Here is a 26,717-nt window from a genome sequence, read left to right as displayed (position 1 = left end):
CAGGGTTGTGATTGGCACAGTCACACTGAAATATGATTGCCGCCCCCACTGGATCCCCCATCATCGGTCTAGAGTACATTCTGACGATGCCTGTATGCCATTGGATCAGAGCGCTGTCAATTGCTGCCTCTGATTGTTGCATGCAATGTTTGCATTTGGATTTGATGCGCTCAACAATGCTATTAGATCAATGGGTTCTGTCAGTGCTTCGGCAAGGTAAGGCTTTTTTTGCCATGCAAGTTCAAAGGCCAATTTAAAATATTGGTACAAGTGCACAAAATCAGTATTTTGTTTAGGCAGTATTTGTGGCAGTCGAGAAATCATGTTTCATGTGAAACTGGTCTAAAAGGTGTGCGTTTTTGCACCAAATGCATTGTTAAAGGTTCAGTGTGTCATAATATTCCCATATAAAACTTTTACAGCCAATTAAAATCAATACAATTAAGATCAATACATTCTTTATTAAACCGCTTTATCAAATTTAATGCATCCTTATGGAAGTGTCGAAATGCTGAATCAGTTAATTCGGTTCCAAAAAAATAAAAAATGAATTAGCTTCCAACTGCGCTTAAAGGGAGCAGTGTCATACATATAGAGGGCAAAGCGTCACATTATTTAAAGGGGAAGTTTATGAGTAATAAAAGAACAAGTAGCTGCATTCTGATTACTTTTATGTCACTGATCAGGCTTTAATAGGCCTATGCAGTTTGGGGTAACAAAAGGTTTTATAGGTTTGACTGAAATAATAATGCAATAACTGACACAATAATAACAAAACAATTGAACAAAAAAATGGATAAAGTCAAAAAGTAGCCATTGATAATATCTAAACATGTATCCAAATCCAAATGTAATAAAATTAATTTATGTGTGATGACAATTTCTTAGCAACTAGGGATTGTAACATGGAGGTATACAGGCATCCAGTGGCTATAATGGTATCACAGATAATAAACTGTGCAAAATGTTTTATCTTAACAGTCAATAAATAGGCCTAATGCCTTCAGATTTGTGGAACTCACAATGCGCTGAATTTCCACAAATTAGTGTCGTTACTATGAAAACCAATTTAAATGTGACAAGAATAGGGATCTCGCCTAGGGCGTCAAAATGGATAGAAACGGCCCTGCTCTCCAAAAACCTACGAGTGAAAACCCAAACATTTTAGAGCACTTGTGCTATAGAGTCTGGGAATGTGTCGTCACAATGCATTCTGGGAATTTAGGTCACGGGAGCTACAGCGGAGACTGAGTGGTAGTGAATGTAGACGTTTTATGTTATTTAATGTTTATATTAAGATCGCGTTGCAGTGGTTAAAGCTTACTGTATCATCAATTGCCATATCCCTTTGCACGGCCGGTGTGAAAAACGTGCTTTCTCCGCGTTAGAAAGCCGAAAAATCAGAGGTTTTACCTGCAGACGTTGATGATAAGGGCTATGGCAATTGATCATTCCAACGCAATCTAAGTTGAATCATATAAACATTAAATATGTCTATATTCACTACGGAACTCGGTATGGTAAACATCTAAAATAAAATGTGGCTTTATAATTCATCTCTGTAGATTTAATATATTATTTATGCAGTGATTTGCAACTGTAAGCCCTCACACCACAAATAGAAGGAAATCATATATGGAAATGTTATTTGCGGCAGCTCGTTAATACCTGGCTACTTTTTGTACAGATTAAGTTTTGTTCATTCATTTATTTGATCGCTCGCATCGTTGTTCGGGATCGCTAGTGAATCTTCAACTTGGTTCGGTTAAGTCAATGTATTTATTTGCATAGCATCCACAATACACATCGTTTCAAAGCAGCTTAAGTTCTGTTACCTCTATAATGGCTTAACTCTTAACACTGAGCAGTTTTACCGGGCAATATGATGCAATGATCCACTGTTTGAGATCTAGCTATAGTGTATTCTCCCCTTACAAAATTATCCATGGTTTTGCTACTCTAACCATAGTTTATCCATGGTATTTAATAAGATTGTGGTTATACGAATGGTAATACATACACCAAAAACACGGTCGCTACATGTTTACTATAGTAAAACCATGGTTAATTGTCGTAAGTGTTTTAGCAGTTAGCCTATATCAGTACCACTGTAGTGAAGGAGACTGAATAGTAATGAATATTTGCAGCCTCTCAGACAAACAACAGAGCGTTTTTTTGTTTTTTTTTATTTAAAGAGATTTACATATTAGTCCGTTTTATTCTAAGCATACATAAGATGTTTTTCAAAAAATATTAATGTAAAACGGTCGGCTTTTTCTGTGGTGATTTTCATTGGTTTACGCTGTGTGCTCCTGAGCGTGACCTAAAACATGGTGGAGTCCAACGCGGCGTGACGTAGGTTCCCATTCTCTATGGCCATTTCTCAAACGGAAGTCTGCATCCTCCGGAGGTCGCCTTTGTAGGCTGCATACGTCACAAAGAATATCTTATTTTAGTATATTAATAGTTATCAATTTAACCATTATTCTTAGTTAAGTGTAAATTGTTGTAATATGCTTTTGACTCGCAAATGTAATGCTCAGTTAACTGAAATAAACCAGGCTTGATGCCGTGCAGCCTACAAATGCGACCTCCGGAGGATGCAGCCTTCCGTTTGAGAAACGGCCAAAAATCCTTTGATTAGAATCAGGACAGCTGACATAAACATAAAAAACGTCAACATAAAAAACGCAGCGCAATGATCTTTTTTTTATTTATTTTTTTAAAGTCACCAAAAACAAAAAAAAAAAAAAAGGCAGTGCGGTGCGCCTCGCGTTTTCAGAACTAAAAGCCTAACTAAGCCTTAGGCATGTCAAATCCTTACGAAATCATATTTACTGTCATAACTATAATAATTATAAGTAATCATTCAATAAATAGATCGATAAACTAGCGAGTACGAGTAGAAGTAAACAAGTAAAACGAAACTACCGTTAATATTTAAATTCCGCGAGCGCTCAGCTCTCTGAAGGTTGAAAGCGCGTGCTGAGCAACGCGTGCAGATCAGAGGCGCACACGCAGTAAATGAAGATGAAACAAACCCAGGAAGTTATGATTTCTGTTATCACTCACTGCTTAATCCTGGCTTAACATTACAAATTTTAATTTGTTTTGATTGATATAATTTCTGTATTTTAATAAATGCTGCATTAAACGAATTTCAGGGCTCTGTAGGTCATTACACACACACACACACACACACACACACACACAAAATAAATAAATAAATAAACCAAACCAAAACAAAACAAAACAAAAAAAACAAACAAACAAACAAAAAAAACCCATCTGCAACATTTTCATTGGAAAGATTTCAGGGATTTTCATTGGAAAGATTTTACAGGGTTTTTAAAAATAACCACCCTGCAACGTTCTGGGATCGTTTTCTTATGGTTGCAAAAAAATAACCTAAAACTAACCATTACAGAACGTTCTCTATAAGTTATTTTTAGGTTAATTTAAAAAAACAAAAAACAAAACAAACAAAAAAAACACCCTGCAATGTTCTGGGAACGTTTTTTTATGGTTGCAAAAAAAAAAAAAAAAAAAAAAAATCTAACCATTAGGGAACGTTTTCTATTAGTTATTTTTAGGTTATTTTTTAAAATAACCACCTTGCAACGTTCTGGGAACGTTATTTTATGGTTGCCAAAAAAATAACCTAAAACTAACCATTAGGGAACGTTCTCTATAAGTTATTTTTAGGTTATTTTAAAAATAACCACCCTGCAACGTTCTGGGAACGTTATTTTATGGTTGTAAAAAAAATAAATAAATAACCTAAAACTAACCATTAGGGAACGTTCTCTGTAAGTTATTTTTAGGTTATTTCGTTTATAAAGTTCTGTGTTTGCTGGGAAGTCATAAGTTTCTAGAAAATACAGATAAATACAGATACTCAAAAAAATTTACTTAAGTACAGTAATCAAATAAATGTACTGAGTTACTGTCTGCCTCTGGTGACAGTGCTCCTGTTTTGCATTTTTTAAACTATATAATGCAGTTTGTTTAAATTAATCCATGTTTGTGTAAAACCTGATGATTGTTTTATGCTAGCAAGATTTTTTTTTTTTTTTTAAATGCGTGCTTCTGTGAAAACCATAACATCTGTGTGACCTAGGAAGGAAGAGTGCAGAATCTTAAATATTTATTAACCATTTTACATCATATGGTTTGTTTTACATTTTTCCAAATCCTAAAGCTTTCAGGTTTAAATACTTGATTTTGAATCTGAGATTTAGCATGTGTTTGTCTACTTATGGACTGTACCGTATATTCAGAGGGTATATTTTCTTTGTGCAGTATCCAGCCATCTCTTACTGCACCACTTTTGCTTCAATCCTACAACACAGAAATACAAATAAATACACTGCCATTGTCTTTAATTGATGGTTGCTGTGAGACATAGGGTACAACGTGGCTAAAGGCCCACCTTAAGAAAAAAAAATTTCTATTCACTACGCCTAAAATGTATAATTGCTGAAAAAAAAATATACGCTGTATTGAACATTAATGTAGCAGCAGATTTTGTGAAAATAAATCATTCAAGTTGTTTATTTTGTATAAAAAAATTGTATAAATGTATGAGGTGGCAGGGCTTATGGGGTAAAAGGCACACGGTATTGATACAAATACTTCAGCTAAAATAATGTTTTTTTTTTTTTTAAATAATGTCTAAGTTTAATATTTCTTCAAAACAATCACTTTAGCAAAGTTTTTACTATTTTCTACTTATTTTGAAAAATAATTATTTTTTATTCAATACATATACTACTGTCATTAAAATATGTTAACATAAAAAATATTTTAAAATACAGAAACAAAATCATTTTAATAAGTAAAGATTCTGAAAGTATTGAAGGAGATCCAATAATAATTAAATATATATTTTCAGTAGTAACAACAAATTATATTTTATTATATGATATGATTAATATCATATTTTTAAATATGATAGTTTCATACTAAACATGGTGATTCTCTAATATGGACACACAACATAATATATGATATTTAGCCTACCATCTGAATCTAACCATGTCATGTCAACAAATGGAAAAGTCAGCGATCTATTAATTGTTATGTTAGTTACTATGCGCCTTTAGCCCCAACAGCAGGGATGCTTTTTACCCCAAATACCATACGTTTACATATTCTTTCGTTATTTAAAAACTGTTGCTTTAATTATTTTAAACAAAACGGAAAATCATAAAGAAGACCTTTGTCTCAAAATATATGCATTCATTTTAGCGATTCTCATTCGCTACTTAAATCTACAACAATTTAAAAAACATAAAATATTAGACTAAGTAAGCCAGTGGCATGAGCAAAATGTGCTGATGAATCACTTTGTGCTCTATCACAGGGATACTTTACTCCTCAGGTTTTGATTGGACATGGCCCCATGACTAAATTGGGTTTTGAAACCAGGACAGGAGTTCTCAGGAGCATGCTCAGGAGACATCACGCACAAATCACCATATCTGCCATATGTAATGAGCTGTCACTCCTCGGTTGAATTTGCTGAAGTGTCATGGGAGAATTCAAAATAAATGTACCATATCTTGCAAATGATGGAACTATTGCATAGGACATTACTGTGAACATGCAATACAAGTATATACTTGATTAATGCTGTTTAAATATTTGACCATAGTAAAGTAATTGATCTAGGCCCTTTGCATCATGCAGTGGGCATAAAAACATTAGCAATGACATAATTTCCTAGTGAAAACCCCTAGTGCTGGTTCAGCTGATGGAGGTGCAAAATGCAACACACTCTCATCAAAAAAAAAAGAAAAAAAAGAAAAGCTGATATGTTGATGAGAGGGGCCTTTGTGCATTCCCATACTGTGAACACTAGGAGGCAATATTTCTTTGAAAGATGTCTTAATACGTTCTTGGATTTGATGCTCCTGATGCTTTATCTCTCTTGGTTGGAATGTGGAATAGTTTTGGTGATGCAAGGCTTTCGATACCTGTATTGGACTTATGTATTGCCACTTATGTATTGCTTATACTTACATAAGTGATTCTTAATGAACTCTGTTTATTCAATGTTGTGGTCAGTTATATCTCACGTTCAGTCTCTGTAGTTGGTGTGCTTCAATTCTGTTTTAAATTCAGACTTTGTATATTTTTCACATGGTGAATTCATATCTCAAGTTTACTACATTTCTTGAAATGTCATTCACTATGTTTAGCTGGAAGACATTTAAAACATTTTTATAATACTAGTGTCCTCTGGATCTTGGTTTTGACCTGAGCTTTGTGCTAATGTAACATTACTGCATTTGTCATGAAACAGAAATACTGCCAATTAGAAATTAAATGTTTGTTGCAAAGGCACTTGCTATCAGGGACGTGCACATTCATTTTGAGGGGCAGTGGCCGAAATCACTGGGGGCATGACAGTTATTGCTTGGCAAATGGCATGCTGTGATTGTCACTGTGTACAGATTCGCAGATTAATGAATTTAGATGCATCGGTGCATTGTCATGGTCTGTTGAGTAAACCTGCCCTGAACACTTGCTGACAATCCATAATAGTTGAGTTTTTAGGCAAAATTGTTATAGTTCTAGAATTGTATAAGGATCCTCATCCTCTCTCAAAACTGAGGTAGTACAAAACAGGATGTATTGTGACAACTATCATGTACCATTCTGTCTCAAGATCTGCTTTTGTGTTAGAGATTAATGAAAAAAAATGCTTTGTGCCATTCGTTCAGTCCTCTGAAATAGAGGTACTTGTATCTAATATATATGATAATACCATTGTAAATCTTCTCATCCTTGCCTTACTTCCATAACATTTAACAGTTTCAATAATTTATGATAATTTATATTACAAAAGTCTTAGCTATCCCATCTCCTAATTTTGTTACCAGATTCTCCATAGTATTTGGAAGATTGTTAATCCAGACCAATTACCTTTTAAGAAAAAGAGCATCAAAGTGCCGCTATTCTTAAAAGCATTGTACTAAGTCCATGTTGATGCAAGGAGATGGCTGGAAGTGAATTCCTAGCCCCACATTAAAATTGGAAAAGGATGAAAGAGCGCATTCCCAGACTGAATTTTTAATGCTGCTATTTTGCACGAGGCGAGAGGGTTTTTGTGTCAGAGCCACGTGATCCACCCACTGCAGTGTCAGAAACCAGTGTGTACCCCACATAAGAACACAACCCCCCCCCAACCCTTCCATCTCTGCTTACCCCACTATGAATACCCTCTGAAACCCAGTTCTGAAGAGCTTAGCACTTTAGTAAGGCACAGTGCATCACATAAATGCAGCATTGTTGTGTTCTGTGATAATTAGATCTGTATCTCTAAAGGGGAGGTGTTGTGTTAATGCATTAATTACTAAAGTAGAACAATACATCTCTGTAGCAGTGTAAACCTGTTATTAGAATTCTGAGGCACTATAACCTAAACACATTTCTCTATCACTATTATCCTGTTACTATATCAGTGATACTTAAAAGGGTTATCTCAGTTCTGATGCAAAAGCAGCATTCTCAGTATCCCTTATAATATAGTTATAAGTAATCAACAACGTTTGATTAGATGTGTATATATTATTAATAAGTTAAAACACACAGTCCCGTCAGATGGAATAGCAATTCGGAAATGTAGTTTTTACAAACTTCAGTTTTTGAATTATTTTCTGCAAAAGTTAATCGGTATAAATTACATATAAAAAAGTAATTGCAGAGTGGGCAGTTAATGGATTGTGTCAGCCAGACCTTAATATTATGGGCTGCCACATTTGCACTAAATACACTGAACAATACAGTGACAAACATAAGGCAATCTGTATCATTAGGGTGTATTTTAATCAGAGTAGTAAACAGATGGGCAGACAATTAATAAATTAACCCGACAGATGACAATGAGACACAATAACAAGCATAACTGCGATCATTCTCTGTTACTATGTGCCACATTCACACATAAATAATGAGCCAGAGGTGACCATATCTGTTGGACAATCCTCCTCTCTCTCTCTCTCTCTCTCTCTCTACATATATATATTTGATTTTTTTCTCTAACTCCTTTACTTGCTCGCTCCCGTTTACCCCTGCGAGTTCCTCATCCAAACCTCAATCACGTATGATTGCGTAGAGAACGAGAGAGAGAGAGAGAGAGAGAGAGAGAGAGGGAGGGGATATCACACCCCATTCACTGGCTCAGTGTCAGTGTGAAAGAGGCAGCACTAGTCTCGATTTTACAACATTCCCTTAGACGGCTTCGCCGGGATTCGCAGTGTTCTCGCTGTGCTAGACACCTGACATTTAAATTGCAATTCGTTTTGAACAAAATAAGACATTTCGACGTGAAGAGCAATGCAATGAACTCTACTAGAAGAACTATGAAGAGCTGTAAAATAATTTGGACAGCCCAGATGTTCCGTGAAGTTGTGTGCGCACCACTCATATACGCCAATAGAGCCTGAGAACGCGCGTTCTTGTGTCATGGGCTCCATTTGTTATGAAGATTCATGCCAAAAAATCTGGAGTGAACTAGACATGTTGATCATGTAGCAGTCGCTTGAAAGAGGAACTACGCGTCTGCTGTCTTCGGCACCTGGAATACCTGCGTGACAGATTACCCATGTTCACATAGGACGTTTTTTAATTGTTGTTTTTTTAATTTCATTGTTATTATTATTGCTTTTTTGCTTCTAAGACGGAGAACGGAAAATATGCTTTATGTAATCGTGTGTGAAACTCACAGCCGTCTGGGTAGATCGTCTGAGAAGGGGATGAGATTTCAGTCCTAATTCACAGGATCCTCTGGATTTTTCGCAAGGAATTGAAATGAGATCTGGCTAATTTCGCGCAGACAATCCAGTCTTGTTTATTTATTATTCCCAGTTATTGCGTTAACAGCTGCAACCGTCGAACAGCTCGTTTAACTGAATAGGCTACTCGAGATGGCCGCGATCGCCAGTTCTCTGATCCGACAAAAACGCCAGGCGCGGGAATCCAACAGCGATCGGGTATCTGCCTCCAAACGCCGCCCCAGTCCCAGCAAAGACCCCCGCTCTCTCTGCGAGCGACATTTCCTGGGGGTCTTCAGTAAAGTCCGCTTCTGCAGCGGCAAGAAAAGACCTGTTCGCCGGCGACCAGGTCAGTGCTGGATGCTTTTTAAGACATCAGCCCCCACCCGAAGCCTCTGCTGCAGTCTACAGCTCCGCTGGAGGAACATATCCTCCACTGTATTTTATATTATTTATTTATTTATATATGCCTCCCCCAAAAATCCCACCTGTTTCATAGATCACGTGCTGTCTATTGCTATTCACCAACCGATTTGCCATCCTAACAATCTGACTGCATTGTCGTTTTATGTTGATATATCTGATGTTTTATTAATGTTATTATTACTGTTATCAATGAATTCAGTGGCTGGCATTTTGACATTTTGATCAGAGGCTGTGTGATTGTTAAAAGAAGAGGAAGAAAAAAAAAAACTTATGTTTATAGTACAACAATGCAATTTTAGTAACAGCCAGAATCCAGTGGCACTGCAGTGCACCAGGGCATTCTTAGATTAAATGTTTAATGGTACATGTTTGCCTGATGGAAGATCCAGTTTAAACTGGAAGCTGTTTTGAAATGTGACAGACCGATCTTGAACCAGCAACAAACAAGTGACCAGCTGGTCATACCAGCTTAAGCTGTTCAAGCTGGTGTTTACACCAATTAATACTCATTTTAGACCAGCTAGAAACCACAGCTACCAGCTTAAGCTGGATTTTCCAATAGGGACTGCTTTACTGCAGTATAGGGAGGGATTGTACACTTGTTTTATTGAAGGACATGGTCTCACTGCCCAATGAACCACGCTATTGTCCTTTTTCAACTCACATAAAATGGCACAAAGCATGTGAAACGTAAAAAAAAAAAAAAACACAAAGCTGTCCTCTCTTCCTCCTTCAAAACACCTTCTCATGATGTAGAACAAGAATATCCCCTCTTCCCAACATATGATCAGTTATTTGACGGCTGTTGCTGTAGGATTTGTCTGTAAAAATGTTGTTTTTCCTTCTCCCCCGTAAGATGCACCCTCGAAACCTCCACAGGTGTCCCGTAAGGGCGTCAGGCTAGGTCAGTAGCTCAGCCTCCATCCTTGTGCTGTGTCTTCCAGTTATCCACCCCATTTCGTGCTCATGGGGGACTAGCTCCTGTCTAACGGCAGTCGCCAATGTCTGCCTTGTCCTTGTAGTATGCTTCTGACTATTGTTCTATCTCTCTGTCTTTGTGTTATTTTTATGTACATTATGTCTTCTCCTCTCTGTCTCTTCCACCTTTTTTCTTTTGTACCTTCTTTACTCCCCTCTGATCCTCTGGTCTCTACTTATTATGTTTCTGTCCCCATTATTATGTGTGCTCTGTCCTCTCTAAATGTTTCCGTGCAGTGAGGCTCGTGTATGATCTGTGCTGCTGATGTGTCATGTTTCTTCTGTCAGTTGTGGTGACTTAATTAGTCGAGGATACCATTCACCATTTCATGATCATGACATCATTTATCAGCACATCCGATTGTAACTGTTTTTGTTTATGAAATGGGGCAATATGGAACATGTATGGTTCAACTGAATTATATTTGCAAGGGGAAAGTATGCAAAGTGTTGATGCAAATATGACATGCATTATCTCATGCATACATCCAGGTGAGCACATGCTCAAATCCACATGTGAGTGCATACATTCCTATGTGAGTAAAGACATGCATGTACATTAATCTCACAAACTCACAAACATGTGAGGAACATGTCCGAGTCATATTTCACCCCAAAAATCCAGTGAAAGCGGAAATATTATTTTACACAAAGACATTTAATCCCATTTTAGTCTTTTAGTTTTTTTACATTGTGACATTATTTTCATAATAACTATGTATTTTCTTTTTGTATTCTTATTTTGTAATGTAAAAAGCATCCTCATTACTTTAATCTACTATATCATACTATATAATCTACTATAATCAATTATTTTATTATAATGATGTATATCTTTAATATTTGTTGTACTTTTTTTTGTGGAAAAAATTACTTTATTACAGATCTAATATTTGGATTTACATTAAAAAAAAAAAGTCTCCAGATGCATTAGGAATAAGAATTTGTAATGACAGCCAAAAACAAAACAACAACAACAACAACAATAACAACAACAACAACAAAAATGTAATCATCATGAACAATGTTACAGTGAAAAAAAAAAAAAAAAAAAAATTCTTAATAGTCCTTCAACAGTCAAACTTAGTTTTTGTTTTTGCTTCAGGGGAAGTATGACCTGGACATGTTTTCAAGAGATTCAGCACACACTGACCCACACACATGTATTAAACCCAAAACTTTCTCCCCAGGTTATAGTCATTTCCTATGGGGTCCCCTACGCCAGTTTTTATTTATAGAGGTGTGGATTCTGTATGTGATTTTGTAATGTTCTTCCTAATGGATGTAGACAGGCCCATTTGTGTGATTGATGGCCCTTTCAGTCTGTCAGAGATATTGGGTCTGCAATAGATAGATGGGGCTCTAGATGAATAGCTGATCATGACCATCATGGACATTTACAACTCTTCTGAGCTCTGGTATTGAAAGCTGTGGGACTTTGCTGCATGCCAGGTCATCCATGTGGCCTCTTCACTCCTCACCTCTCAGGCCTGCCTTTAAACATTTATTGTACCTACTTGTACAGGTCACCACTCCATCAGAAAACACCTGTTATGACTACAGCTGGTCTTCTAAACTCCAGGTGTCCATAGTGAAATTGATTAATGAGGTCGCAGAGAGCAAATATGCAGAGCACACCCATCCACAAGTACATTCACTGCCATCAATGGATAAGAAGTCAAGAATGTATTTAAAATCATTTATTTCTTCTTAACAACCTTTTGTTCACATGCTGAAAAAATTTGTTGGGGTGAATTCTGATAAAAATGTGGGTTGGGGCGGGGCTGTGTGTTTATTTTCCAGAGCCGCAGCTGAAAGGCATTGTGACACGACTGTTCAGCCAGCAGGGTTTTTACCTGCAGATGCAGCCAGACGGAACCATCGATGGCATCAAGGATGAGAACAGCGACTACAGTGAGTGATTGGAACTGCACCAAATGTGCATGCAAAGCAGAGTGCATTGTACCACACCAATTGCATATAGGGGAGAGCGGGGCTTGGTGTCACACGTTTTACCTCAGCGAACAATCTTCAGGTTTGGTTTATTTATGAAAGTCTGTTTCTGTACAATCCTTCAGCACAATCCTTAAAAGGATAGTTCACCCAAAAATGAAAATTCTGTCATTAATTACTCACCCTCATGTCAGCCCAAACCCCTAAGACATGTGTTCATCTTTGGAACACAAATTAAGATATTTTTGATGAAATCCAAGAGCTCTCTGACCCTCCATAGACAGCAACACAACTGAAATGTTCCCAGGTCCAGAAACGTAGCAAGGACAAGGGCTTGGAACGACATGAGGGTGAGTAATTAATGATAGAATTTTCATTTTTGGGTGAACTAACTCTTTCAAGTATTGAACATTTCTGCCTTATTGTTATAGAGAAAACTATTTCCCTCTGATAATAAATTACTGCTCTATTAATGTAAGGGCAATGTTATTTTAATTTATTTAATTTTAATTGCAAATTATTATTCAGTGGTAGATGAGTTGAGTGAGTCACCTGTTTCTGTTCTAACAAGCCAACAAGCTCATGACCTATAAAAAGAGTGGTTAAATGTGTAAACCGTATGTATGTCCTTTTACAGTTTGTGCTGTCTCCTGTGGAAGAACCTATTGCCTAGAGCAGGGGGTCTCCAACCTTTTTGTAATTTTATCCCTGAAGGGATGAAATAGTCTAGAGGGCTACTTACTTGATATAAAATTAGATTAAACATATGTGGCACTTTTTGCACTTTACTTTCAAACATCATACTATGTCGAAGAATAATGAATTATCGATATATTGGCTTAATAAATGTTAATGATTTCTCACAAGCATTTTATTTATTTTTTATTCAACAATCAATCCTGGAAAATGTTTCAGAAACATTTATAGAAATAGGCTACTTTTCCTATTATATGATACTGATATTTATCACAATATTCATTTACCATTAATGGGGAAGAAAACGTGATAGACCTAAATGTAAATGACCTGAATGTAAATAAAGCATGTAAATACAGCTTTAATATAAATAAAGCTTTGATCACAATTAAACTCCACAGAGTAAGCTACCTTTTATTTTACGCCCCCATGAAATCCATTTGATTTTTCCCCCCTGATATTCTGTTTTCTGTTTATTTATTTTTTCATGGATTCTGTGTTTTGTGATTCAATATAAATTTATCATAAGAATAGTGTCTAATGAAATTAACTGATAAGCAATTTAATCAATCTTTTAAAATGTAATAAAATTAAAACAATTAATTTACTACATTTTTATCTTTATCTAGAACTGTATAATTAAATAAAACTTGGCTGTATGATATTCCTTAAAATATTATAATATTATTATTATTAATTTGAAAATTACATTTTAATAGTGATATATTTCTGTCATAACTTCTTCAAGTTAAACCAAACTTTTAAACCAAACTATTTTGATGGTTTGTCATGAAGATCTTTCAGTTTTAGTGTGGACTGTATTTGAAGGCAGTTTTTTGGAAGATGAAGTTCATGTGTTCGTATATTGACAGTTGCTGAAACACTGTGAGCGTATAACGTTTGTTTGAGTTTTTGTGTAATAGACGAAACCATGCCATTCATTTACACAGAGACATGAAAAACATACAGACTTATTAGTGACATGCATTGACTGGCTGCTATCACCTTTATTTCTGCTGTGTGGTCGGCTGTTCGATTAATATTGCGTGAAAATATCCAGAGCTTATCATCATTATCCACATCAATTTTTAAAGCGATCTTGATATATCGTTTATTGCCCAGCCTTAATTCAGGGTATTTATAGAGCGTGCTTGGCGGGTGACTCACAGATTCCATGTGGACTACCTAATGCCCACTGACACCATGTTGGAGACCGCTGGCCTAGTGGATCTCTATGGAGTCGTGGTAAAGTATTATCATTGCTTTTTAATTATAGGTGGTTCTTTTGAGAAACAGTCAGTTGTGGGTATTAAACTTCTACACCAACATTTTAGAATAGACAAACAATCCCCTGTGAGGCACCAGGTTCAGAACTAATTAACTGTTCTTTCCAGGGCCCTGCAGGTCATCCCTATCCCATCCTATCCCCAACAACATCTGTGTCTAAAACAGACATTGGCGCAAAACATAAAAGACTTCCCAAAATCCTCTAAATAGTTTTTCCATGGCTTTTGTTGGAAAGGATTTTAACTGTAGACGTATCCTCACTCATCCACTAATCCTCTAGATCTGATCCACAACTACTGTAATTGTATTGTTGTTATTATTATTATTATTATTATTATTGTTGTTGTTGCTTATGTGCACAAAAATGTTTTCACAATAGTCATTCATTGATGGCTGGGTTTAGATCCAAAGCAGCTTTCTTACCTTTGTTGTAACATTACTGAGTCCAGATTATACTATATGAGTGGGCATGCCTGCTATCAGCATTTACCATAATACACGCCCACATAATCTCCATAAAAGGGCCCTCTTCAGAACTTCTGCTGTGCAGCCATTCTTCACTCTCTGCAAACATACTGTGGGTACGGAAAGTATTCAGACCCCCTTAAATTTTTCACTCTTTGTTATATTGCAGCTATTTTCTAAAATCATTTAAGTATTTTTTTTTTTCCTCATTAATGTACACACAGCACCCCATATTGACAGAAAAACACAGAATTGTTGACATTTTTGCAGATTTATTAAAAAAGAAAAACTGAAATATCACATGGTCATAAGTATTCAGACCCTTTGCTGTGACACTCATATATTTAACTCAGGTGCTGTCCATTTCTTCTGATCATCCTTGAAATGGTTCTACACCTTCATTTGAGTCCAGCTGTGTTTGATTATACTGATTGGACTTGATTAGGAAAGCCACACACCTGTCTATATAAGACCTTACAGCTCACAGTGCATGTCAGAGCAAATGAGAATCATGAGGTCAAAGGAACTGCCTGAAGAGCTCAGAGACAAAATTGTAGCAAGGCACAGATCTGGCCAAGGTTACAAAAAAAGTTCTGCTGCACTTAAGGTTCCTAAGAGCACAGTGGCCTCCATAATCCTTAAATGGAAGACGTTTGGGACGACCAGAACCCTTCCTAGAGCTGACCGTCCGGCCAAACTGAGCTATCGGGGGAGAAGAGCCTTGGTGAGAGAAGTAAAGAAGAACCCAAAGATCACTGTGGCTGAGCTCCAGAGATGCAGTCGGGAGATGGGAGAAAGTTGTAGAAAGTCAACCATCACTGCAGCCCTCCACCAGTCGGGGCTTTATGGCAGAGTGGCCCAACGGAAGCCTCTCCTCAGTGCAAGACACATGAAAGCCCGCATGGAGTTTGCTAAAAAAACACCTGAATAAGATTCTCTGGTCTGATGAGACCAAGCTAGAACTTTTTGGCCTTAATTCTAAGCGGTATGTGTGGAGAAAACCAGGCACTGCTCATCACCTGTCCAATACAGTCCCAACAGTGAAGCATGGTGGTGGCAGCATCATGCTGTGGGGGTGTTTTTCAGCTGCAGGGACAGGACGACTGGTTGCAATCGAGGGAAAGATGAATCCTGGACGAAAAGCTTCTCCAGAGTGCTCAGGACCTCAGACTGGGCCGAAGGTTTACCTTCCAACAAGACAATGACCCTAAGCACACAGCTAAAATAACGAAGGAGTGGCTTCACAACAACTCCGTGACTGTTCTTGAATGGCCCAGCCAGAGCCCTGACTTAAACTCAATTGAGCATCTCTGGAGAGACCTAAAAATGGCTGTCCACCAACGTTTACCATCCAACCTGACAGAACTGGAGAGGATCTGCAAGGAGGAACGGCAGAGGATCCCCAAATCCAGGTGTGAAAAACTTGTTGCATCTTTCCCAAAAAGACTCATGGCTGTATTAGATCAAAAGGGTGCTTCTACTAAATACTCAGCAAAGGGTCTGAATACTTAGGACCATGTGATATTTCAGTTTTTCTTTTTTAATAAATCTGCAAAAATGTCAACAATTTTGTGTTTTTCTGTCAATATGGGGTGCTGTGTGTACATTAATGAGGAAAAAAAATGAACTTAAATGATTTTAGCAAATGGCTGCAATATAACAAAGAGTGAAAAATTTAAGGGGGTCTGAATACTTTCCGTACCCACTGTATATGTGACCCTGAACCACAAATCCAGTCATATGTTGCATGGGTATATTTGTAGCAATATCCAACAACACCTTGTATGGGTCAAAATGATCAATTTTTATTTAATGCCGAAAACCATTAGTATATTAAGTAAAGATCATGTTCCATGAAGATATGTTGTACATTTCCTATCGTAAATATATCAAAACTTAAATTTTGATTAGTAATATGCAATGCCAAGGACTTAATTTGGACAACTTTAAAGGTGATTTTTCTCAATATTTTGATTTTTTTGCACCCTCAGATTCCAGATTTTCAAATAGTTGAATCTCGGCGAAATATTGCCCTATCCTAACCAACCATACATCAATGGAAAGCTTATTTATTTAGCTTTCAGGTGATGTATAAATCTCTATTTCACAAAATTGCCCCTTATAACTGGTTTTGTGGTCCTGGGTCACATATTTGCCCTCTTATCTAAGCACATGCAGCAAGATCTTTGAGTACAGCCAAGTGTCAGTTTAAAAAAGTTTATAAAAATGCCACCATTTTTTATAGCACTACTCCAGACCTATCCCAAAGCTAAAATATGCATAATTTTCATTATCCTGAAATAAGTAAGACATATTTCAGTATATTATATTATATTATATTATATTATATTATATTATATTATATATTATATGTCACGGCCCATTTTAATAGGGTGAGACGTGAACGAGTGGTGTTAACAGGATTCCGGCCACAGCCAACAGATCACCAAAACAACACATATATTTAAATGATTTATTAAAGAAGAATGTAAGGAATATATGGAGCATTAGCTTCACAAAGGCCCAAGGCCAAAATAACAAACAAAATAACTAAATAAAATAAAGATATGTAAATAACCTAAGTACAAAGAAAAGACAATACAAATAGTCTTCCCTAACTCCCTAAACAAAAACACATCGCAAAATCAGATCAAAATAAATAGCAGACCTCTCCTACGCTCCAGAGAATTTTCTTAGTATAAACAGAATAAATCATGAATTGAAACAGCCACAAACAAAACATTTGGGAGGAACGAAGGAAATTAGTTATTGGCAAAACAACATCGGAAAAAATTTCGACAGAAGGCTCTATAATAGCCTGCCATTCCTAAGAAACGGCGAAGTTCGCGCTTCGTCTGAGGCATGGGAAAATCAACAATTGCCTGCACTTTTTGGGCAACAGGACGTACTTGACCTTGTCCAACTTGTTTCCCTAGGTAGGTAACAGTCGCCTTGACAAATTCACATTTTTCCAAGTTCAATGTAAGGGAAGCATTAAGCAAACGCGTGAAGACAGTAAATAATATGTTCACATGTTCTCTCCAATTAGACGAGAACATCACAATGTCGTTCAAATAAGCCTTACAATTTGTAACATCGCCTAATATGGTGTTCATTAAGCGTTGAAAGGTTGCTGGAGCGTTCCGAAGTCCGAAAGTCATTACTGTATAGTTAAGGAAGTTAAGGAAAAAAACAGTACATTATATTTATTATAATATATAGACCTACATATTGTTACTATTCAAAATAAATAAAGCACCCCCCCTCCCCCCACACTAAAATTAATAAATAAATTAGTGAGCATGTTGATAGGCTTATCAGGAGCAACTATATTATTACATTAGCAATCACCGATATTGCCCACGTGATTTTATAACAGAGATGCACACATGCTTTGCATGTATTATCATACAATACAAAAACAACATTTTATAACTGAGAAACTAAATTATTATTGTTAAGCTTATTATAAACATGTTTGAGCAGGTATTTGCAAACAGAGTAGGCTACTTCACAGTAAAGATTGGTCTAAACTTTCTTAGACATTACTTTTATATCATTGTTTATAGAACATATAACTATCCTCACGTCGTGCAACATTTAAATGCAATGAAAGGTTACCTATCATATTTCAAAATGTTACACTCGATTTCACACATTTTATTCTGGAGTTATAGTTTGGGAAAAGTTCAACTAGTAAATGCATTAAACTTTGTCACAACAACACATTATCGAATGCCAATAAGAAATATTACTTACTCGGTATAGGAGATCTCCTCCTCCGCCGGCTCCAGCTGTGCTCGCATTCTGTTTGTGAGGTAAACAAAGCTTTTTCCTCTCAGCGCGTTTCTGAGGTAAATACAAGGCTTATTCCTCACAGCGTGTTCTTCCAAAACTGAAAAGTATCCGAGATGAACGCGTTGCTGCTTTGTTTACGGTGGTGTGGGCGTTTACATGCCGCGTGTCTCACGTGGAGATTTGTAATAACAAAAGCGCGAGCAGCGCATGGGCGTGACCTAATTAGAGATAATGAGACCAGACGGAAAAACTGGACATGTCCTTGGTTTCATATGGATTACTTTATCACAGAATATTTGTTTTTGGTATGACTTACTTCATTTAACAGTAGACATGTCAAGCTTTCTATAGATATATTTCTCATGTCTCTGTGTGAAGTATTTGCTGAGTTACAAAAAGCAGTTCGCGGAGACGGAGAAGACAGAGAGCGCACCCTGTTTGTTTTCTTTATTCTTCAAAAGCACAAAGTTTAGTTGTTATTATGAGTGTATACAAATAAAAGTAGACCCCTTACAGATTCGAATGGTGTATTGCTCTTATCTGTACGATTAAAAATGGCAGAGTAATTCAAGCTCATTTCGGCCTTATCAGGAAAATCTGCCTCAAAACGCGTATCTGCGTTTGTCGACCCCAGAGGGTTAAGTGGTCCGTGCACTGTGTGCCCCAAAGTCAACTCTGCGGGACTAAACCCCAAAGACTCCTGGACAGTTTCTTGGTGGCAAATAAAAGCAAAGGCAGCCCATCATCCCATTCCTTTTCAGACTCAATACAATAACTTTTCAACATGGTTTTCAACGTTTGGTGGAATCTTTCCAGGGCACCCTGCGACTCAGGATGATAGGCATTCGAAACAACGTGCTGGATATGTAACTGAGATAAGATCTTATTAAACAGATGGGACATAAAATTTGTTCCCTGATCCGTTTGGACGACCTTTGGAAGTCCAAAAGTAGAAAAGAAAAGAGTCAGGGCTTTCACAATAGCTTTAGCTCTGAGTGAATGAAGTTGTATGGCCTCAGGGTAGCGAGTGGCTGCGCACATAAGCATAAGCAGATAAGTATGGCCTGATTTCGTTTTCAGTAAGGGTCCTACACAATCTAAAATAACGCATTAAATTGGCACACTGATAACTGGGATCGGTTTAAGAGGTGCAGATGGAATAGCTTGATTAGGCTTTCCAACCATTTGACACGCATGACAATATCTGCAATACTTCGTAACAGCAGATTTAATTCCAGGCCAAAAGAAATGATGCATCACTCGATAAAGTGTTTTAGTGGCGCCCAGATGACCGGCAACATTATCATGCGCAACACTCAGCACTTGTTCACGAAAACGTTTAGGAACTACCATCTGGTAAAGCGTGTCCCAGCCTGAATTATCTGATATTGAAGGTGCCCATTTTCGCATTAAAACTCCATCTTCATAAAAATAACCAATTGGTTTACTCGCAATATCCTCTCTTGTGCCAGCAGAATCTCTGCAACATGCGAGCGACGGATTGATTTCATACAGATTACTTCGTCACAGAATGTTTGTTTTTGGTATGACTTACTTCATTTAACAGTAGACATGTCAAGCTTTCTATAGATATAACTCTCATGTCTCTGTGTTGAGTATTCGCTGAGTTACAGTTCATTTTAGTGACGCGTTTCTAAAAACAGTTCGCGGAGACGGAGAAGACAGAGAGCGCACCCTGTTTGTTTTATTATTTTTCCAAAAGCACAAAGTTGTGTTGTTATTGTGAGTGTACCCAAAAAAAAGTAGACACTTAACAGTTTCGATTGATGTATAACACTTATTTGTGTGACCAAAATCAACAGAGTATTTTTAGTGTCTTTTGCACTGATCTTAAAAAAAACGAGTTGGTCTCGCCGGCGAGACAGCCGGCCCCAGAGAGTTAAAGCAGAAATCTCACCAAGTGGATTCTCAATGACTTCAGGAACAGGAAGTACTTTTCCACCTGCTAAATCGTTCCAAACAATCATTGTAACTCCCTTCACAGGTAACCGTGTTTGCACAGCCACTTTTACGAAACCAGTTATCAAATCGGAACGAATATGCAACTTATGCAAGGGAACCTTCACAACTCCCATCTCAATTCCCTGCACTAAAACATCTGAGCCACAGTACGTTTCCCTCGAGAATGGCAGTGCACTTTCTAAAATGAAGGACTGAGCCGTTGCTGTGTCACGCAGCCAAGTAACAGGAACTTGGTCCTCCTCTAAACCACTTATCAAGATCATACCTTGACCAATTTCGCACGATTCTGTACCAATAGTTCGTACAAAACCAACACTCTTCACTTGTCTAAACTTATTTTTCTTTTTCAAAGCGGGACATGCTGCAATCAAATGAACAGTCTTGTGACAATAAAAACATTCACGAACGTCAGATGATCCTGACAATTTCGTTAATTTAGATGTTTTAGGTTTATCCGAATTCGCAGAAAACGGTAATTCTCAACGAGCAGGTGCTACGAACACATTTTTATGTGTTAATACTGTGGCGGGGGTGAGGAATCACACACGACAACGAGACTTTTGAAGTGTCAAACAAAACCCCGGAGAGTGGATTTATTAGTGCAGAAAACGCGTGAGTCTGTGGTGAGGTGCTCCGTGCGGTGATCCAAATCAATCCCTTCGTGTCCTCGAAGTGGTGGCTCAGGTGTGGCCGGTCCGCCGGTAATGCGGGGTGCAGGTGTGTCTCTTCTGTTGCCAGGGCGACACTGATGACGGCTCGGGACACGTGTCACACTCCCCCCCCCCCCAAGCGCTGTCCTGGTGCTCCTACACAACGGGGAAGATGGGGGTGGGCGGGAGGTGAACCCTGACAGACCTGCGAAAGCTGCCCAACCACGGGAGAGTCCATCCGCGTTGGCCGTTCCCGCCCGATGTTGTAGGTCGAAGTGAAAGCGCCAGGAACCACCGAGTCACCCGTGCGTTCGTGTCCTTTGCTCTGGCCATCCACTGCAGGGGAGCGTGGTCTGTGACGAGGGTGAATTTCCGCCCGAGGAGGTAATAGCGGAGCTCCAGGACTGCCCATTAAACGGCCAACGCTTCTTTCTCGACCGTGGCGTAGCGACGTTCTGCGGGGGTCAGCTTTCGACTGATGTAGACTACCGGGTGTTCCTCGCCGTCTACTACTTGGGAGAGGACGGCTCCCAACCTGGTGTCGGATACGTCCGTCTGTAACAGGAAGGGGCAGCCGAAATCCGGGGCTCGTAGGATGGGCTCGGATGTGAGTGCCGCCTTCACTCGTTGGAATGCTTGGTCCGTGTCACTACTCCACACGATTTTCTCGGGCTGCCTCTTCCGGATCAGGTCTGTCAGGGGAGCAGCTAAGGAGGAGAAGTTAGGGATAAAACAGCGGTAATACCCTGCCAACCCCAAAAAGGCTCGTACCTGAGTCTTCGTCGTGGGGACTGGTGTAGAGAGGATGGCCGCCACTTTCTTCTCCTGGGGTCGGACAATACCCCGTCCCACCTGGAAGCCCAGGTACTTGGCGTCGAAGAGAGCCAGGTGACATTTCCGGGGGTTGGCAGTCAGTCCAGCCCGGCGGAGTTCCATCAGCACTCTCCGCAACCGCTCGAGGTGTTCCTCCCAGGTCTCTGCGTGGATAATGACATCGTCCAGATAGGCCGCCGCATAGGCCTGGTGGGGCCGCAGTAGGACGTCCATAAGCCGTTGGAATGTGGCTGGGGCCCCGTGGAGGCCGAAGGGGAGAACCCGGTACTGCCAATGGCCGCTAGGGGTCGAGAAGGCGGTCTTGGGTTTTGCGGTCTCGGTTAGTGGTACCTGCCAGTATCCCTTGGTGAGGTCGAGCGTAGATATGAACCGGGCTCTCCCCAGGCGGTCGATCAGCTCATCTACACGGGGCATGGGGTAACTGTCGAACTCGGACACCTCATTCAGACGTCAGAAGTCATTACAGAAACGGAGAGTGCCGTCTGGTTTTGGGACCATGACAATCGGGCTGGACCATGGGCTCCGGGATGGTTCAATTACTCCTAACTTCAACATCTCCTGTATTTCATCCTCAATGGCGTGTCGCCGAGCCTCCGGGACACGGTAGGGCCGCTGCCTCATGATGGTGCCGGCTGGAACATGGATGTCGTGGTGGAGGACGTTAGTCCGCCCGGGCAAGGGGGAGAACACATCGGAGAACTGACTGACAAGATGTTGTAGCTCCGTTTTCTGGGTAGCCGAAAGATGGGGGTTGACGTCGACAACCACGGGATCTGAGGTGGCAAGGGCCGTCAGCTGGGTCCTGGTCCCGACCCACCGTTTTAAGAGGTTGACGTGATAGAGTTGTTCCTCTCGTCGGCGGCCGGGTTGGCGAACTCTGTAAGTGACCGGCCCAACTTTTTCGGTCACAGTGTACGGCCCCTGCCAGGTGGCCAGGAACTTGCAGGCGGATGCCACCCTACATCGAGAGGCGGGGGAGCGAATGCCGCCTTATCCCCGGAGGGTGGTCCAGGAGCGACGCACGCCGGAGGGCACCCCGCGGCATCACTCTGTCTATCCTCTCCCTCATGTCCCGGACGTGTTCGATCGTGGATCGGAGGGCGGCTGGCTGTTGTTCCCAGGCCTCTCTTGCGATGTCGAGGAGTCCCCGAGGCTGGCGGCCGAACAGCAACTCAAAGGGGGTAAATCCGGTGGAGGCCTGGGGAACCTCCCGGATCCCTAAGAGCACGTAGGGAAGCATCCGGTCCCAGTCGCGCTTATCCTCGGCAGCCACGTGGCGAAGCATTTGCTTGAGGGTCTGGTTAAATCGTTCTACCAGGCCATCCGTCTGTGGATGGTAGACGGTGGTCCGGAGCTGTTTGATCTTTAGGAGGCGACAGAGGTCCGCCATTAGCCGGGACATGAACGGCGTGCCCTGGTCAGTCAGTATCTCCGCTGGGATGCCGACTTGGCTACTCAAGAGGAACAGCTCCAGGGCGACGGCTTTGGAGGTGGCCTTACGAAGGGGAATTGCCTCCGGGTACCAGGTGGCATAGTCAACAATCACCAGGATGTGTTCGTGGCCTCGGGCGGACTTCGGCAGCGGCCCTATCAGGTCCATCCCGATGCGCTCGAAGGGCACCTCGATGATGGGCAGCGGAATCAGCGGGCTGGGGGGAGGAGTCTTCGGCGAGGTCCGTTGGCAGGTCGGGCAAGCTTGACAGAAGTGTTTTACGTCGGCCTCTAGGCCAGGCCAATGGAAACGATCCCGGATGCGTTGGGTAGTGTTGTGTACTCCCGAGGTGGCCGGCCATCGGGTGCGCATGGGCTAACTCCATCACCACTTCTGTCTTTGACTTAGGGACTACCAAAAGTGTCTTTTCCTCCCCCCTCCGCTGTGCGACACAGTAAAGCAGGCCATTTTGGATACGGAAGTGGGGGATCGGGTGGGGCGCTGGCAGGACATCTTTCCCCTCGATCACCCGCACTTGCGTCCAGCAGTGTTTTAGGCGATCGTCCCCGTGTTGCTCCTTTGCGAACGAGCCCCCTCCCGATACCTGTTGGAACACATCATAGAATAGGTTAGAATTTTGAGAGGGGGACTCACCGTCTCGGGCACTGTCGGAGGCCAGCAACATGGGGCGACGGCGGGGCCTACGTCTTGGTGGTCGTCGACGGCTGTTCCCGGCAGGGCTGACAGGCTGGTGAGCGGCGGTGAGGAGCTGGTCTAAACCCGGCCAATCTCTCCCGAGGAGGACGGGGACAGGCAGGTCCTTCAGGATCCCCGCTTCCACTGGCCAGGATCCTTGGGCCGTAGAGATATTGATTCGCCGTGCGGGCACCTGCCGTGTGTCCCCATGGACACAGGTGATGGACATAAGGGCCTTGGACTCCGCTCGGGGGGGAAGAACGGCCGGTTGGATGAGGCTAACTGTGCTGCCAGAGTCGAGGAGAGCGGGGTACGGGCGTCCGTTTATCCTCACCTCTGCCTGTGGGGCGGCGAGGGGTGGCTCCCGATGTAGGGTGCAGCCTGTCAGCCAAGCCCGATTAGGAGAGCGAGGTGGTTCGGTGGGCATGGGCTCGTCCTGGGGGCCGGGAACCGCTGGCCTGTTTACCGGTCGTGGGGTGCCCTCCGGCGTGCGTCGCTCCTGGACCACCCTCCGGGGATAAGGCGGCATTCGCTCCCCCGCCTCTCGATGTAGGGTGGCATCCGCCAGCTCGATGGCCTCAACGACCTCCCCGATGGAGAGGGCATTGCGCATTCCAGCCGCTTGTCGAAGTGAGCGGGGCAGGGCTCGGAGAAGTCTGTCCACGACGACTTTCTCTGCGACATGGCTGGTGGTGGGGTCGCCGACGAGGAGCTAATGTCGGGCTAGGCGCGAGAGTTCAGCCGCCTGGGCACGGGCAGGCAACCGGGACTTATACTCCCAGTCGTGGAACATCTGGGCCGCACAGATAGGGGACAGACCCACTCGGGCCAGGATTTCTTTTCGTAATTCCTCATAGGAGTCGGTTTTTTCGGGAGGGAGTGTGAAGTAGGCGCGTTGGGCCTCTCCGGTTAGAAGGGGGCGATGATCCGGGCCCATTCCTCTCGCGGCCAATCTTCACGGAGCGCGACGGCTTCAAACATCTGAAAAAAGTGTTCTATGTCGTCGTGGACAGTCATTTTGGGGAGTAGTTGGGTAGCCCGCCCTCGCGGGTCCGGCAGTGGGACTCGGCGAGTTCCCGCTCCATCTCGCTCTGTCGGGAGGCCACGTGTTCCATAATTTGTTGCTGGTGGATGCTCACCTCCGTGAGATGTTTAAGAAGCTCTTCCATGCCGGAGAGGGGAGGAGCGGCCGCCTAGACAGAAACCAAAAAAGAAAAAAAATCCGCACTTAGTCCACGTGCTGAAGGGGTGTTTTTTTGTTTGTTTTTTTTCGGCGATTCCTCACCGTCCTGCCCGCATTCTCCACCAGTGTGGAGGGGGTGAGGAATCACACACGACAACGAGACTTTTAAAGTGTCAAGCAAAACCCCGGAGGGTGGATTTATTAGTGCAGAAAACGTGTGAGTCTGTGGTGAGGTGCTCCGTGCGGTGATCCAAATCAATCCCTTCATGTCCTCGAAGTGGTGGCTCTGTGTCGTGCGTCTGTGGTTCGGCAGGACCGGTCACACCGTGTCTTCTGGTAGAAAGGAGAGAGGACAATATTAGTAACGGAGACTTTCTCAGTACTCACTGGAGTGTGTGTGTGTGGCGGCTTTTAAAAGCCGGTCTTTGATGAGCTTCAGGTGTGGCCGGTCCGCCGGTAATGCGGGGTGCAGGTGTGTCTCTTCTGTTGCCAGGGCGACGCTGATGACGGCTCGGGACACGTGTCACAATACAAATTCATCAGCGCTCACTGCGGCCTCAGCGAGAGTGGAAACATTTTTCTCATTTAAGTACACCACTATTTTATCTGTCAATGAATTCTTAAAATCCTCAATTAAAACGAGCTCACAAAGCTGCTCAAAATTAATCGTTTTGCTAGATTGGCACCACTTATCAAAGAGAACACACTTTTCGCATGTGAACAAAACGTCTGGCGATGAGCTTTGGGGACAAGCTCATACGCTCTCAACACAGAGGACTTCACTTTTTCATAATCTAAACTATCATTAATAGACAAGGCAGAACAGACTTCCTGAGCCTTACGAATCAAACGACATTGCAACAAAAGAGGCCACACTTCTTTTGGCCATCGCAAAGCCATGACAATGTGCTCAAAAGCGCCGAAATACGAATCCACCTCGGCCTCACGGAAAGGTGGCACTAGATTAATCTGCTTACACACATCAAAATCGGACGGACTGCCAGGAGGCATAGGCAGCAAAGAATTATCAGCCTGATGCAAATCCTGACTAGCTTGAACAAGAGCAGGTGCGGATCTATCATCACTAGATGACCAGCCTGCATCTCCAATTCACGTTGCCTAAAGCGTAGCACCTGTGTTGTGTGCTCTTGACGTTTAATTTCCAAGTCAAGTTGTTTTAGCTGGATAGCCAGTTTTAAATCTGCCGTACCCAACCTACTAAGTGAGCCTGTTCTGTTTGTTACGGCCCATTTTAATAGGGTGAGATGCGAATGAGTGATGTTAACAGGATTCCAGCCACAGCCAACCGATCACCAAAACAACACATAAATTTAAATGATTTATTAAAGAAGAGTGTAAGGAATATAATGAGCATTAGCTTCAGAGAGGCCCAAGGCCAAAATAACAAACAAAAGAACTAAATAAAATAAAGGTATGTAAATTACCTAAGTACAAAGAAAAGAAAATACAAATAGTCTTCCCTAACTCCCTAAACAAAAAACCATCGCAAAATCAGATCAAAATAAATAGCAGACCTCTCCTACGCGCCATAGAAT

General features: G+C 41.3%; 1 protein-coding gene across 5 annotated transcripts in view; it reads left to right on the top strand.

The window, feature by feature from the left end:
* The window catches only part of fgf12a (fibroblast growth factor 12a), a 197,591-nt gene that overhangs the window by 5,345 nt on the left and 165,529 nt on the right, over positions 1–26,717 (top strand). Inside the window, exons 1-3 of one of the 5 annotated variants that reach the window (XM_058749747.1) lie at positions 7,835–9,129; positions 10,063–10,110; positions 11,988–12,098. In XM_058749747.1, coding sequence (XP_058605730.1) covers positions 8,934–9,129; positions 10,063–10,110; positions 11,988–12,098 — 355 coding nt within the window. In that variant the 5' untranslated portion in view covers positions 7,835–8,933. Of the gene's footprint in view, positions 1–7,834; positions 9,130–10,062; positions 10,111–11,336; positions 11,871–11,987; positions 12,099–26,717 lie in introns of those variants that run through there. The other 4 variants (XM_058749763.1, XM_058749755.1, XM_058749780.1 and 1 more) reach the window with 4 other exon arrangements.

Source organism: Onychostoma macrolepis, chromosome 02, assembly GCF_012432095.1.
Source record: "Onychostoma macrolepis isolate SWU-2019 chromosome 02, ASM1243209v1, whole genome shotgun sequence".
Taxonomy (NCBI): domain Eukaryota; kingdom Metazoa; phylum Chordata; class Actinopteri; order Cypriniformes; family Cyprinidae; genus Onychostoma; species Onychostoma macrolepis.
This window is presented reverse-complemented; position numbering and strand designations above follow the sequence as displayed.